General features: G+C 34.7%; 1 protein-coding gene across 2 annotated transcripts in view; it reads left to right on the top strand.

The window, feature by feature from the left end:
- MKLN1 (muskelin 1) overlaps positions 1-14,193 on the top strand; it is a 173,115-nt gene that overhangs the window by 83,410 nt on the left and 75,512 nt on the right. For both annotated transcript variants that reach the window (XM_045062993.1, XM_004741739.3), the window contains exons 7-8: positions 6,126-6,203; positions 8,920-8,985. In XM_045062993.1, coding sequence (XP_044918928.1) covers positions 6,126-6,203; positions 8,920-8,985 — 144 coding nt within the window. The remainder of the gene's footprint in view (positions 1-6,125; positions 6,204-8,919; positions 8,986-14,193) is intronic.

Raw genomic sequence — 14,193 nt, forward strand, 5'->3', positions numbered from 1 at the left:
CCTGCTGTAGATGTTTGTCAGAAAGAAATACTAGCAACTGCCTGACTTCCTCTTAAAGCATGGAAGTAATTTTTATACTTAGTTCACAGGAATGTTTAAATGCCTCACTTTTTATTTGTTTTTGAGATTTTCAAAACAGTAGAATGGGTGTTGTCATATTTTTGTAGATGAGAATGTCATTATTTCAACAGAGAGCCTAAATTTTTTTGCTGAATCATGTAAAATATCTACAAGTAGGAATACCAAAACAAAAGGCTTATTATTAGTAGCAAGATCTTTCAAGAATTAGAAATATAGGGAACATGGTGAAAGTTTGGGATGCAGAGGTGTCAACTTTCATTTATTTTTAGATCTTAAAAGGGAATTCTTTAAATTAAAACAAGATACTGAAAGCAGTGCATTTTGAAAAAAATCCTTATCCTTCTTTAATCTTTGTACCATTTTTATTGATTGTTTCTAGGGGTTTCAAGTTTATGACTGTTTTATTTCTAGAAATTAAACCTGTTCTGTTTAAAAATGAAGTTTCAGGATACCTGGGTGGCTCAGTTGGTTCAGCAGCCGACTCTTGGTTTCAGCTCAGGTCTTGCTCTCACAGTCATGGGATCAAGCCCTGTGTCGGGCTTCACACTCAGCACAGAGTCTGCTTGAGATTCTCTCCTGCTCCTTCTGCTCCTCCCCTAGCCACTCACACACACACACTCTCTCCTCTAAAATAAAATAAATAAAATCTATTAAAAAAATAAAGTTTCTGTAGCATGGACTATTACTATTTACCAAAGCCTTAAAAAGCATTTGCATTATTTGTATTTTCTTTTTACAGACATAAAGAAGATTCTTAAAGCATGTCATTTCATTGAAAGTTATTATATAGCCATGCCATCTAACCTACTCCAGATCCATCTGGACTGTTTATTGATAACCCACTTTCCCTGTCAAGAAACAATAATGCATAATAGAATAGATTAAATGAGAGTTGTCTTTAATTTATCATGTTTCTCTGTAAAATGCAGATACGTATTTTTTAAGTCATTGTAATTTTTTTGTTTGGAGTGTTAGATGACTTAATATTATAACATGAATCAGTGTCAATAAGCTAATAATAGAGTTGGATAGTTGGGAGTGTAGAAGGGATGTGAGAGGGCTGAAATTTATAGATTTCCAGCTTTTGTCTTATGTTAAGCCATAATTTCTTTCAAAAGAAGAGGTGTTCAGTTTGGTTTGGTTTGTTTGTTTGTTTTGTTTTTTTGGTAGAATAGCTAGCTTCTCAAAAAAACCATTGCTTTTTTGCACCACTTCCAACCAACAGAAATGCTTCAGTAAGTAAATAATCTAGAGTGGTGGTAAAACCAGCATTCCAGAAAAGAAATGAAACATAAAAAGTAAACTTTAGCCACAGGAGCAGTAGGTCTTCATTTAAGAGGAGATTACATTGCTTTCCTTGAAACATAAATAATTTTCTTCAACTCTTTTTGTTTTAATCTTTTAATATTGGATTTGTTTAATATGTAGTAGAATGATCTGGTATGGCACGTTTGCTTTTCCAAACAAATTCTTGGTTTTTTTCCATGTATTGTTGATTAGGTAAATTTTTCCAGGTCTGTCACAGTGTTTTATCTTAGATTTAAAAAAAAAAATTAATCTATTAAATGTGTGTTAATCCATTATAAATATATATAAGCTATCTTTGTATTTAGTCTGGAGAGTTGAAAAGATTTGAGACTTTGAAATTGAGCTTTATACCTTTTTGTTGGGAGTCCTTGGGCATGTTACTTAACTTCTTTGAACCTTAATTTTTTAACCTTTGCAGTAATTAATAATCACCATTGTATAGGTTTATTTTAAGGAGTAAATTAGTTTAACCTTTGTGGTGCCTTGCTCATAGTTGGTACTCAATAAAAGTCAGTTCTTTTTTCTATGGTAAGATCTTTTTAGAAAGGTTATTTCCAGATTTGATAATGCTATATCTGAATAATTTTCTTCGTGTTTCTTAAAGTCTCTGCAGAAGGGGAGGAGACATCAAAGAGAACTGTTGTCTTTTAGAATTGTGAAGACTAAAGGAATTCATTAGGGAGAGAGGGATACAAATCTTAAAGTTCCCTAATTTTTTTCAAATGTTTGCTTGGCTACAAAATGGTGTGCCTTGTTAGGGTGTCATTATATACTAGGAATATGCTTTATTGGAAGTAGAAGTTTTATGTGCAGTTTGTTTTAATGTAAGATACTTACTAACATTAAGGTGACTCTGAGGAACTGTCAATCACGTGACTAGGAAAGTTCCCCTGTTCCCTGCCTTTTTTCCCCCCCTACTCTAAGCTTTTATTTTATACTGAGCATATCTGATGTTGTGCTATTGACTGTCCATTATTCAGGAGAAGATTAATTTTATCTACCTAGAATAAGACTATCATAATTTCTAATATTTTAAATTTGGAGTAGCTGATATTTTAAATATTATGAGTAATATCCTCTGCAAGCCTGACTGTAAATAAACTTTGGACATATTTGGCTCTCTTTGTCCTTGTTAAAAACAAGCTAATGCTAACGTATAAAGCACTGATTGTAGAAATGTGGATGTGTCTAGTGGGTTGTGAAGAATGGACTCAGGGGTAACAAAGTCTATGAAAATGGCTTATGTCACAGTATGTTACAATAACTATGTTACAAAGTATCTTTTGAGGTTTGAAAATAATTCGTATATTAGTTGTTTTGTGGCTTCTCATAATTATAGTACTCAATGCAAAAAAAAAAAAAAGAATTAGGAAAACAATGAAGTTCAAAGAAATAAACCCCAATAAAAAAATCATCCTAATCCTGGGAACCAAAGAAAATCACTTAACTTTTTGACACATGGCAGTGTCTTACTTTTTTCCACTTGTGTGTCTGTGTGTGCATTTACAAATTATTTTACAGAAATTATGTAATGTTGGGGAGTTTGTTCTTTTTACTTTGAAAATTACTGACACTATATTTTCTTAGGACAGTTGTGTTTGATAAAGGAAAAATAATGTGAAGTTTTGATGGGTAGAGTATTTGTAAGCTTTTTAGGTTAGTAAGAGTGGGATTGGTTAAAAAAAGAGAATGATTGGTTGAGGAAACAATCAGAGATTTTAATTTTATTTGCAATATTCAGAAGGACTTGAAAGATCAAGGATGGGGTCCTTCATTTGAATAGAACTATTGATGTGATCACTCTTAAAAGAATTTTCCCCAGTGGATTATGAGTTCTCTTTCCGAATGGTGCTGTAAGGCTTAAGGGGAAAGAGGAGATGAAGGCCTATATATATATATACATAAAGTACATAATTCCAGTAAATATATTGATTATAACAGTGGTAGAATCTTAGTGTGCCAGAATTTGGAAGGAACCCCTGGCCCTATCCAACTCTTAAACACAAGTTTTACAGATAAGGAACTTATCAAAGTTGTATTGCTAATTATAACTAGAATCAGGGACTTAGGTAATATGGCAATTGGTTACTGTTAAAGAAATACAAAATGTATGACTTTTCTAATTTTCTGTATTTTTGCTTTCTATTTTTCATGTCTGCAGTTTCCTTGTCTTTCTTAGTTTTGTACTTGTCTCCGTATATTCATGTCTTTTACTTTATTCTTTCTCTTCAGGTAGCCATTATGTAGAATTAATGCATATTTTAAAATCATTGTCTTTATCAAATAATTGTATCTTCTGTTTTGTTTTTTTTTAAGAGGATTATTTAACTTTTATGTGTCTGTCTTAAAACTGAATAAAATTCAGTTACGTTTTATATCTATAGAATTCTAAACTTATGATTCATATTTTATTATCATCATTATTAACAGGAACCCCTGTTAATTTTATATGAGAAGAAGTTTTCCAGTTCTTGTAATGGGAGAGTATTGGTCGGAGTAAGCTGGATGAGCAAGAATTATCAGAAAAGCCCACAGGGGAGTAGATTATGAAACACTCTTAATAAAATAAGTTGCAAATCTACTTGTTCTCCTTACTATAACAATTAAAATACAAATGCTGCTGTCTGAGTGCTGACTTCAGAAGGAAAGAAGAATATTAGAACTTTCTTATTGCAAAAATTTTGAAGTCCTGAAGGAGGACTAGAGGAGTAGATGGGATGGAAGTTTTCAGTTAAAGCCATCTGAAAAGACTTGAAAGCTAACGGTTATGATTGCAGCTGAGCTTCGTAATTACCCAGAAAAGAGAAACATTAGGGAGATGTCTGTACGTTACACAGTCTGTGGCAAGTGTGTAAGTCCTGGTGAACAGACAGTTTTACTTACAAATTCTTTGGAAAAGTATTTACGTTCAGGGACTAAATGAAGAAGAAGGGAAACCCTTTTTTCAGATTGAGATCAGAGTCAGATGATAGACTTGATAGTAAATTCGTCTTTATAGATTATAATCTATATGGATTCCTGTAAAAGGAAACCCTTGTGAAAAAAGTAAGAATATGTTATTAAATAACATAACAAGTCCAGAGGTAGATTTCATGGTTGGTCACTTCAGTGTTCCAGTTTCTCCTGTGTCTGCTTTGTCGTCATTGTTGAATTGACTTCATCCTCATACTTGTACAGACTGGCTGTAGCACTTATGTACATTGCATACAGATAGGAAGATTTCCAGAAGAATAAAAGTAGATTTGTCTTCTTGGCATGTTTCTTTAGAAGCAAGAGAAATATTGGCTACATTAGCCAGAATTGGGGTCCACACCATTCTAAATTAATCTTTGTTGAGGGGCATGGGATTAGGGCTTGATAATTATTTGGGATGAAATGGGTATTATATGGGGAGTTCAGTCTCTGTAACCACTATGGCAGCTAGGGTAACAACTCCTCTTAAGAAGTAAACTAAGAATTTATTGATGAAATAATTTCAGAAGTAAATCAGAGTGAAACATGAGTCCCTGCCTACCACTTAAGAGCTGCTTGATTTTGGTTAAGTTCTCTAATATCCCTAAACACGCATTTCCCCATCTGTAATACCTAGTTCATAAAGTTGGTTTTTTTTAATTAAGTCATATTTAGTCTGTCTTAACTAAGAGTGAATTTTAACATTTCGTAAGTTTTCAGTAAATATGTTATTATACTGGTACTGCTACTTTTATCTCTGTAGTTTTGTACTCAAAGAAAATTTTGTCAAAATGTAATTTTCACTTTAAACAATTAGTTTTGTTTTTCCTGAAGATATACGGGCCTAGACCAAAGATCAAAGTTGTTGAGGCACTTGTTTTCTTTTTTCCTTTTTTTTGAATTTTTTATTATCATATAATGTATTATTTGCCCCAGGGGTACAGGTCTGTGAATCATCAGGCTTACACACTCACAGCACTCACCATAGCACATACCCTCCTCAATGTGCATAACTCAGCCACCTTATCCCTACCCTCCCCCCACCCCTCAGCAACCCTCAGTTTGTTTCAGGAGATTAAGAGTCTCTTAGGATTTGTCTCCCTCCTGATCCCATCTGGTTTCATTTTTTCCTTCCCTACCCCCCACGAACCCCCTCCCTGCCTCTCAATTCCTCATATCAGAGAGATTATATGATAATTATCTTTCTCTGGTTGACTTATTTCACTTAGCATAATACCCTCTAGTTCTACTCATGTTGTTGCAAATGGCACAATTCCATTTTTTATGGCTGCATAGTATTCCGTGTGTGTGTGTGCGCACATGTGTACATGTGTACACACACCACATCTTCTTTATTCATCTGTTGATGGACATCTAGGTTCTTTCCAGAGTTTGGCTATTATGGACATTGCTGCTATAAACATCAGGTGCACCCACCCCTTCAGATCACTACATTTGTATCTTTAAATACCCAGTAGGAGGCACTCATTTTCTTCTCTAGTTTTCTTGTATTTGTCGTGACAAAAATGGGGAAAACATAGTAAATTTAGTATGAGCTGCTACTAAAACAATTTGTTTACATGATTTTGTCAACTAATACTTTATGTATTTGAGATAGTGTGAAAACTGAGGTGATACATTTTCTGAAAATGTGCTGTTATTAGTGTATTAGTGACATATTAATAATTTCCCTTGTTAATACAGGCTTTTTTGTCTTTTTTGCTATAACAAAAGGTGAAAGCCAGTTAAGGTATAAATAATTGTCCCTCATTTGATATTTGCAGATGGTTTGTTCAATCAGTACATCAGCCAACAGGAATATAAGCCACGATGGAGTCAAATCATTCCCAAAAGCACCAAAGGTAAGTGTTGTTCTCTGGATTGTGAGTGGTTTTGCTTAATGGCTTAGTATCATTTTTCCCAGGGTAGCACAAGTTTTACAATACTTTGTTTGGGAAACACGAGTCTTTAACATAAGACATAGGTTCCTTAACTAGATGGCAGAATTAGTTTACTATATTAAACTTTTCTTTGAAACCTTTTTGTTTTTGGACAGTTTTTTACACAGAATACCCTCATAAACTGCTTTTATAGAGGTACTATAAATTTACAGGCTTAGTGCTGTAATGCCAGATGTGTCTGATAAACCCTCAGTTTTGCAGAATTGCTCTCTGAAGTGAACAGGGCTTATGAGGAAAGTAGAAATGGAGCATACTATTCTAAATCTGTGGAACTTTTTATGCAGATACGAATGAAAACTAGTGTAATAACCCTGATAAAAATAAATACTGATACAGGTAACTCTCTGAGGGATTTACATTGAGTACCACAGTGAGTTTGGAGCCTTAAACGCTGGGACTCATGCTTCCTTCTTTGAGCTGTCGACCTTAGAGGGTATTGATCAAAACTTAAAATCTGATCTAGCGCATAGTCTTCTCCATTGATCCATTTTTTTATACAGAGGAAAGTATTTGTCACTTCTTTTTTTTTTTTTTTTAAGATTTTATTTATTTATTTGACAGAGAGATCACAAGTAGGCAGAGATGCAGGCAGCGGGGGGGAAGCAGGCTTCCCTCTGAGCAGAGAGCCCGATGTGGGGCTCAATCCCAGGACCCTAGGATCATGACCTGAGCTGAAGGCAATGTCTTAACCCACTGAGCCACCCAGGCACCCCTTTTGTCACTTCTTGATCTTGACTCATTGCTTTGCCAGATGTTAATGTAGTGGAAAGTGTAGCGATTGTTTAGAGCAATTACTTGCATTAAGGGAAGGCAATTCTGTGGATGTTTAGCTTTTTTCTGACAGTCTTCATAAATTGCTAAGCACTTCTCTTAAATTGGGAGAAAGGTCTTCCCTGATATTGTTAAACATTAATATTCTAGAGAAAATTGCGTATGAACCTCCATCATTTCTGTTATTCAGACATCATTTCTCCTGCTTTCTCAGTCATTTTTGAGATTATTTTTGTCAGAGAAGCACATGCTGTAGCAGACAGATTATAATTGTGTATTTGAAAACTAATGGGTTAAATATATAAAATGTAAACTTCTTGACAGTAAATTTATTTTAGTTTCTTATTCTGTTCTTGAAAGTGGCAATGTGGGGGAAGAAGGAAGACAAAGATAAAACTTCAGTGATAACGAGCAATGAAATCTTAACTCTATTGGAACGGAGAATTTGCGGAGAACTTCTGAATGAGAAGTCTTTGAATACAGTAGTAATGGGTTGAGTGTTTCAGTTTGGCATGATATTTTCTCTATATAAGAACTGACATTTCAGGGGCACCTTGGTGGCTCAGTGGGTTAAAGCCTCTGCCTTAGGCTCAGGTCATGATCCCAGGGTCCTGGGATAGAGCCCTGCATCGGGCTCTCTGCTCAGCGGGGAGCTTTCTTCCCCCTCTCTCTGCCTGCCTCTCTGCATACTTGTGATCTCTGTCTGTCAAATAAATAAATAAATAAATAAATAAATCTTTAAAAGAGAGAGAGAGAGAACTGACATTTCAGTATTTTTCATAGTACTCCAGTGAAATTAGTAAAAACTTGGATGGTCCCTGTTTTACCTAGGAGAAAGCTGAGACATGGAAAATTATTAGCCAAAGAAATGTATTTCAGTTAATAGGGGAATAATAAAGAAAACCTTAGGTTTTCTGTTTTATATCAGGACAGACATTAGAATCCTGCAATTTGTTGAATCATTGAAATGAAGTTGTATCTTTGTTTATATTAAGATTTGGTATAAGGTAAGATTAAATACAAGTTGAACAGCAGTTCTACAGAAGTTTAAAAGTTTCCCTGATCATATTTCAAACTGCCTGTTAAGCTCCACCATGGAAATAGGAATCAAAAGGAAGTAAATCTTAAACTTCTTGCTCAAAAATGTGCTGTACTCAAAATAGTTGGTAAGTTATGTGATAATATAAATTAATACAAAACTTGATAACATGTTGGTTTTCGGTAGCTTAGTTGTATGAACTTTTTTTTAGTCTTTTTGTTTTGTTTTTCAAGATCTTTATTTATTTGACAGAAAGAGAGATCAGAGGTAGGCAGAGAGGCAAGCAGAGAGGGTGGGGGAAGCAGGTTCCCTCCTGAGCAAGGAGCCCAATGTGGGATTTGATCCCAGGACCCTGGGATCATGACCTGAGCCAAAAGCAGATGCTTAACCAACTGAATCACCCAGGCGTCCCAGTTGTATGAACTTTAAAACTGCTCATTATACTAGGTATAATTAGGTATGCTTGGAATATAGACCTGAGATCTAATTCTGTAACTGCTTTCCACCTTCACTTTGTCATGCCATTTGTTTTTTGTCTATGTTTTTGTGGAATATCCTACCTTCTTGCTGATATGGCACTGGTCATAAATATATTAAAAATAGCTCCCTGTTGCATTAATAGCCTGAAAGCATTGGAAAAAAGGGTAATTATTATAAACACAGTTATATTATTTCTTTTGAGTCTTTTTATTTGCTTTTAATGTTGAAAGAATAAATATTTGTTAGTTTTACTATGAATGCTGTTACTCTGGATTTCCAGTTATTCTGTGTTACTCTTTTTAAAGAACATATTTGTTTCTTCTTCAGGTGATGGAGAGGATAACCGACCAGGAATGAGAGGGGGCCATCAGATGGTTATTGATGTTCAAACAGGTAAGGAATATTTGCTGTGGAAACCAATACTTTTAAAAGTTATGCATTCTAAAATATCAGCTAAGCACAAAGATACTTCTTCCATTCATTGCAGAGGTGAAATGTTATCAGACATATAGCCAAGTAGCAAAGAAAATAGAAGATTAGTCATGGGTTTAACATAAACAAGGTAATAACACATGAGGGAAGGGAGGCTGCTGCACAATTGAAACTAAGTAACCTCAAAGAAATGTGCGGCCCTTTCTCTTTGTGAGTGTGTGTGGGTTTATATATGTTCGAATTTTTTAGTAAACTGTAGAGTACCTCTGGATTTTTCAGTGCACTTCTATCTTCATGCCATAATATGGGAATTACTGCAAGAGAATTAAGATATTTTTCAAGAGCGAATATCAAATTAAGTAGCTTAATTGTTGATAATTTCACTAATTGCTTAAGACTGTTCACAAACTTATAAATAATTTGTTATATCTACTTCTTTTCGCCTTTTAGACTTTATTCTGTATCTTGGTACAAAAAATTTTACTTAGGTTTCTACAGCCTCAGACAGCTTAGGTACCATTGTATTTAGAGGTTACTGCTAAAATTATAGTAGGCTTTAAGTTACTATCTGGAAAAGTGAATAATAAGAATTCAGTATAATTTTACTTTATTATTTGGTTTTAGAATACTTTATTTCAGGGAGTACCAATATCCATTCAAGTAATATTTTACTTTTACTTTTTTCTGTTACTGTGTTAATGCTGACTTATAGTGCCTCAGGAGTAATTTTTGTTGACTCACATCATGAAATAAGAATAAAAATTAATCACAATGCCGATAATAATCTTCTGGGCATTAATATATTTTCACAAATGTTTTGTAAGTAACAAGGAGAGAAGTCATGATATCTCTCTGAAAATTAACTGCTAAAATTTTATAGTAACCTGTGAGCTGGTTTAGGAGTATTACTAGTTTCTTTGTAGAAGAGACTCATTTAGGGTATCTGAACTTGCTCCCCTAATTAATGTTGGTCTATTTTCCCAAATCCTTTCCCTCCCACAAATACAGGTTCAACCATAGGCATCCTTTCTTCTTATTATTATTCTTTTTTGGGGGGGGGCATCCTTTCTTCTGAGAGTCCAATAAATACACATAGGCGTTAATTCTTTTTTTTTTTAAAGATTTTATTTATTTGAGAGAGAGCGAAAGTGAGCTCAAGCAGGGGAGGAGCAGAGGGAGAGGAAGAAGCTGACTCCCCTCTGAATAGAGAGCCCAACATGGGGTTGGCTCTTAGGACCCTGAGATCATGTCCTGAGCCGAAGGCAGACGCTTAACTAAGCCACCCAGACGCTCCATGTTGTTGGATGTATTCTAATATATTTAAAAATTTTTGATGATTCCACTTATTCTTTTCTGGTATATAGACTGTGTTTCTTTAAGGCCATAGTTGTCATTACCTTGGGATCAAGATAGAAAAGTTAAATGTTATAAGGAGTTTTGCATTCTTTTAGGCAACATTTGATGCTTTCCGAGTTTAATTTGCATGCAGAGCAGAATTTGGAGTATCTTCGGATTTGTTCTTTACAAATCTTTCTATTTCTATTATAAAACCATTAATAGCATCAGTTACCAAGGTTTTTTCATATACTTTATCATGTCTATACCAGAACCCTATTATAACTGCTATCATGAGGTTGATCTTGGTCATCTTCAGAGAGATCATATTCATTGTAAATCTTTGAGAGAACTTTTTCTAGTCCAGTCCTACTGACATAGCAATCAAATATAATGGTTGAGGGTTTAGTTTGTGAGAAGGGGGTGTATGTGTTAGACATACCTGGGTTTGAATCCTGACTTTACCACTCACTTTTTGATCATGAATGAGTTATTATGATGATAAAAAATGGGAAGAATAAGTTATTGGGAGAGTTAAATAATATATTTTGTATATAATGTGTATATTATTTATGTAATTGTATTTTTATGTGCAGTATTACTATACTGTATATACTGATGGGCTTTGTTGAGAGAGTTTTATGTAAGTCTAGAGACCTTTTTAATCCTTGGTTTCTGTTTTTGACAGACTCTCACAGTGGAAATAATTTAAAACAACTTGAAAAGTAGTGTTGAGGGGAAAAAATAACTGACCCATAATCCCACATTTTAACTAACCAGTGTTATTTTAATATATTTGCCTCATCTTTTATCTGTGTTGTCCTCACTGATATTTTAGAGAGGAAGGGAAACCATAAATATATTTGTAAGATTTGTGGGGGAAAAAAATTTAGAATTTTGCTGATAAGGATTAGGTGGAGTTAGTAGTAAAGAATGACTTTCCCCGAGTAGAATTTGAAGAACCTAGAAGTTTTATCTTTATAAAGCTGATGCCAGAGTAGTGAAACATAATAGAAAGACCCAGTCATTATTTTAAGTATTCGTTTTAAGGATTTCCAGAGCAAGGGCTCTTAATCTGGTAAAGTTATATACAAAATTTTGTTTGTGTGTACATTTTCCTAGGAAGAGAATCTATGAATTCAGATAATCAAAAGGAATCTTAACTCAAAAAGTTAAGAAGAACTTCACTAGTGTAAAACTTCATTTCATCTTTGAAGTGGCTTATATTTCAAAGCAATTGCTGCTTCTCGGTATTTCGTGTATCTTGTTTTCTTAAAAATATAATGGTAGCTGAATTCTCCCCCCCGCCTTTATAGTTTTTTCCATTTTGCTACAGCTCTAAAGGTAGAGTAACAATTTGGAAAAATACTTGATGGTATAAATTTTACTATTTAATTTCAGAGCTTTTTGTCATCCTAAGTGAATTCTATCATTTATACCATGTTAGAGAAGAAATGTAGTATTTTGTCCTATTCATGTGTTGGTCAGTTTTATTGAGTATAATCCCTATACCTGGCACCTCTCCACTTCAGTTCTTCAACTCTGGGTAAAATAAGGCAGATAGAAAGAAAGAAAAGGTATGTCTATTCTATTTCAGTGTGGAAGTCTGTTTAGATGAAAATTTACCAGGCAATTCTTTGTTGGGTGGTAACTCTCATTGAATTTTGAGAATCTGTAGTGCCACCTTTTTTCCTCTCTCAGGAAAGGTAGTAAGACTCAGGGAAAATCCCAGTATTTGGTATCTACAAAAGAAATTAAAGGAGTGTTGCTTGTCACTTGGTAGAGCCCTTATATGAAAATCTGAACCTTTGACTGTTCTGTACTCATTATATGAAAGTGCTTGCTTTCTTGCTTCTTTCTTCCTTTCTTCCTTTTTTTCCCTCCACAGTGCCATATATAGGTTTTCCTTAAATTCCTTAAACTTTTGAAGGAAATAGGTGAATATGGATTTTAGTTGTTAATTACAAACATATGCATTTGGCTGTTTCTTTAGCTACCAGTTATTGAATCTTTTTTCTTCCATATAGTTATCAGAAAGGAATTCTAGAAATACAGCCTTAATTAAGAATACAAAGAATAGGGGCACCTGGGTGGCTCCGTGGGTTAAGCCTCTGCCTTTGGCTCAGGTCATGATCTCAGGGTCCTGGGATCAAACCCCACGTGCCTCTCTGCTTGTTTGTGATCTGTCTGTGAAATAAATAAAATCTTTTAAAAAAATACAAAGTATATTGAAAAAAAAAAAGACATATGTATGATATATGATGTATATTGAATTCAACCAAAGGATCAGTCTCTAGATTTATAATCATAGCTTTATGTAAAAATACAGTTCTGTTTATTTATTATTTTTAAGATTTTTCTTTATTTATTCGACAGAGATCCCAAGTAGGCAGAGAGGCAGGTGGAGAGGGCGGGGGGAGCAGGCTCCCCGCTGTGCTGAGAGCCCGATGCGAGACTCAATCCCAGGACCCTGAGATCATAATCCAAGCCACCCAGGCGCCCCTGTAGTTCTGTTTAAAAAGGGAGACAGATGAATGTAGTTGATAACCTGCTGGGTCATAAGAGTTAGGGGAACGGCTGAAGAAGGTAAGGCTAAAGAACATGTAAAATAGCTTTTTTCATTCCTCTCTTCAAAATTCTCATGTCAGTTTAAGGTCTTACCAAATGTATTTTCAGAAGGACTAAACTCTTGAATATCAAATGTCCTGACAGGGTTTCATTTTTATCTTGAATATAAATTTGTGTCTCTTAAAACTTTTTTTCCATTTCATTTGTTTTTATCTAGGTGTGTGTATTAAACTAAGAATTAAGTTAACCTCCTTCAGTATCCTTTTAACTCTTCTCCTACCTTTTCTTTTTGACACATAAATTTTGTTTAACATTGGGTCCATGCTGTATGAGTGTATAGTATTTGTATTCTATACTGTTTGGAGGTGGAAACATGGATTTAATTATGAAAATAGTGTGCCATCTTGTGGAGGATTATTCAGTCAGCACAGTCTGATTTACCCATAAGAGTCAGAGTAGAAGGATAGATCTTACAGTTGGACTCATAAAATAAAAAGCCTACTTTTTTGTGCTGAATGGTATAAAGACACTGATGTGTTAATATTTCTACCTTATTCTTAGTATATATGAGATGTGTATTGCTGGTACCCAAAAGACTTGTACTAAAGAATGTGGTTGAAGTTTAGTTTTTGTGGCCTCAGAAATGACAGATTGACTCACTGGTTGATGATTGATTCATTAGTCTCAGAATGAAATTGGTTTGACATTTTGAACATAGGCTATTAACTGGTCACTTCATTTCCAGTCCCTCTATTTTGCTGGCTTCTCCTTCTCGGGCAAGTCCTATGATGCTGCAGGTTCAGAGCTGGCCTTGTTACAGCTTTCTGCTTGGGATCTTCTGAAGCTATTCCATGTCTGTAGAGTTGATTTCAAAGCCTTTATATTGTCATTTAACCCCTTCCACAGTCTGGCCACTACCTGTCTTTTTAACCTCATTACTACCTGGTACTTTCTGTGTTCTTTTAAATTGAACAGTGCATTTACTCATCACAGAGTTTTAACCGCTTTGCATGCATTATGTAATTTAATTCTCAGAGTAGCTTTATGAGCTAGGTGCTGTGGTGTGCCATTTTGGACATGAGGAAACCAGGGGTTAAGGAAAGCAGTGGTGGTTATGCAGCCATGGTGGTAGAACTACAGTTCTGTCAAGATCTGCCTGACTTTAGAGACCATGTGTTTTACAGCATTTTTCATGTGGGGTGCCTGGGTGGCTCAGCTGGTGAAGCGACTGCCTTCAGCTCCATCATGATTCCAGAGTACTGGCAT

The sequence above is a fragment of the Mustela putorius genome, unplaced genomic scaffold (genome assembly GCF_011764305.1).
Source record: "Mustela putorius furo isolate JIRA1106 unplaced genomic scaffold, ASM1176430v1.1 tig00003845_pilon_pilon_pilon, whole genome shotgun sequence".
NCBI lineage: Eukaryota > Metazoa > Chordata > Mammalia > Carnivora > Mustelidae > Mustela > Mustela putorius.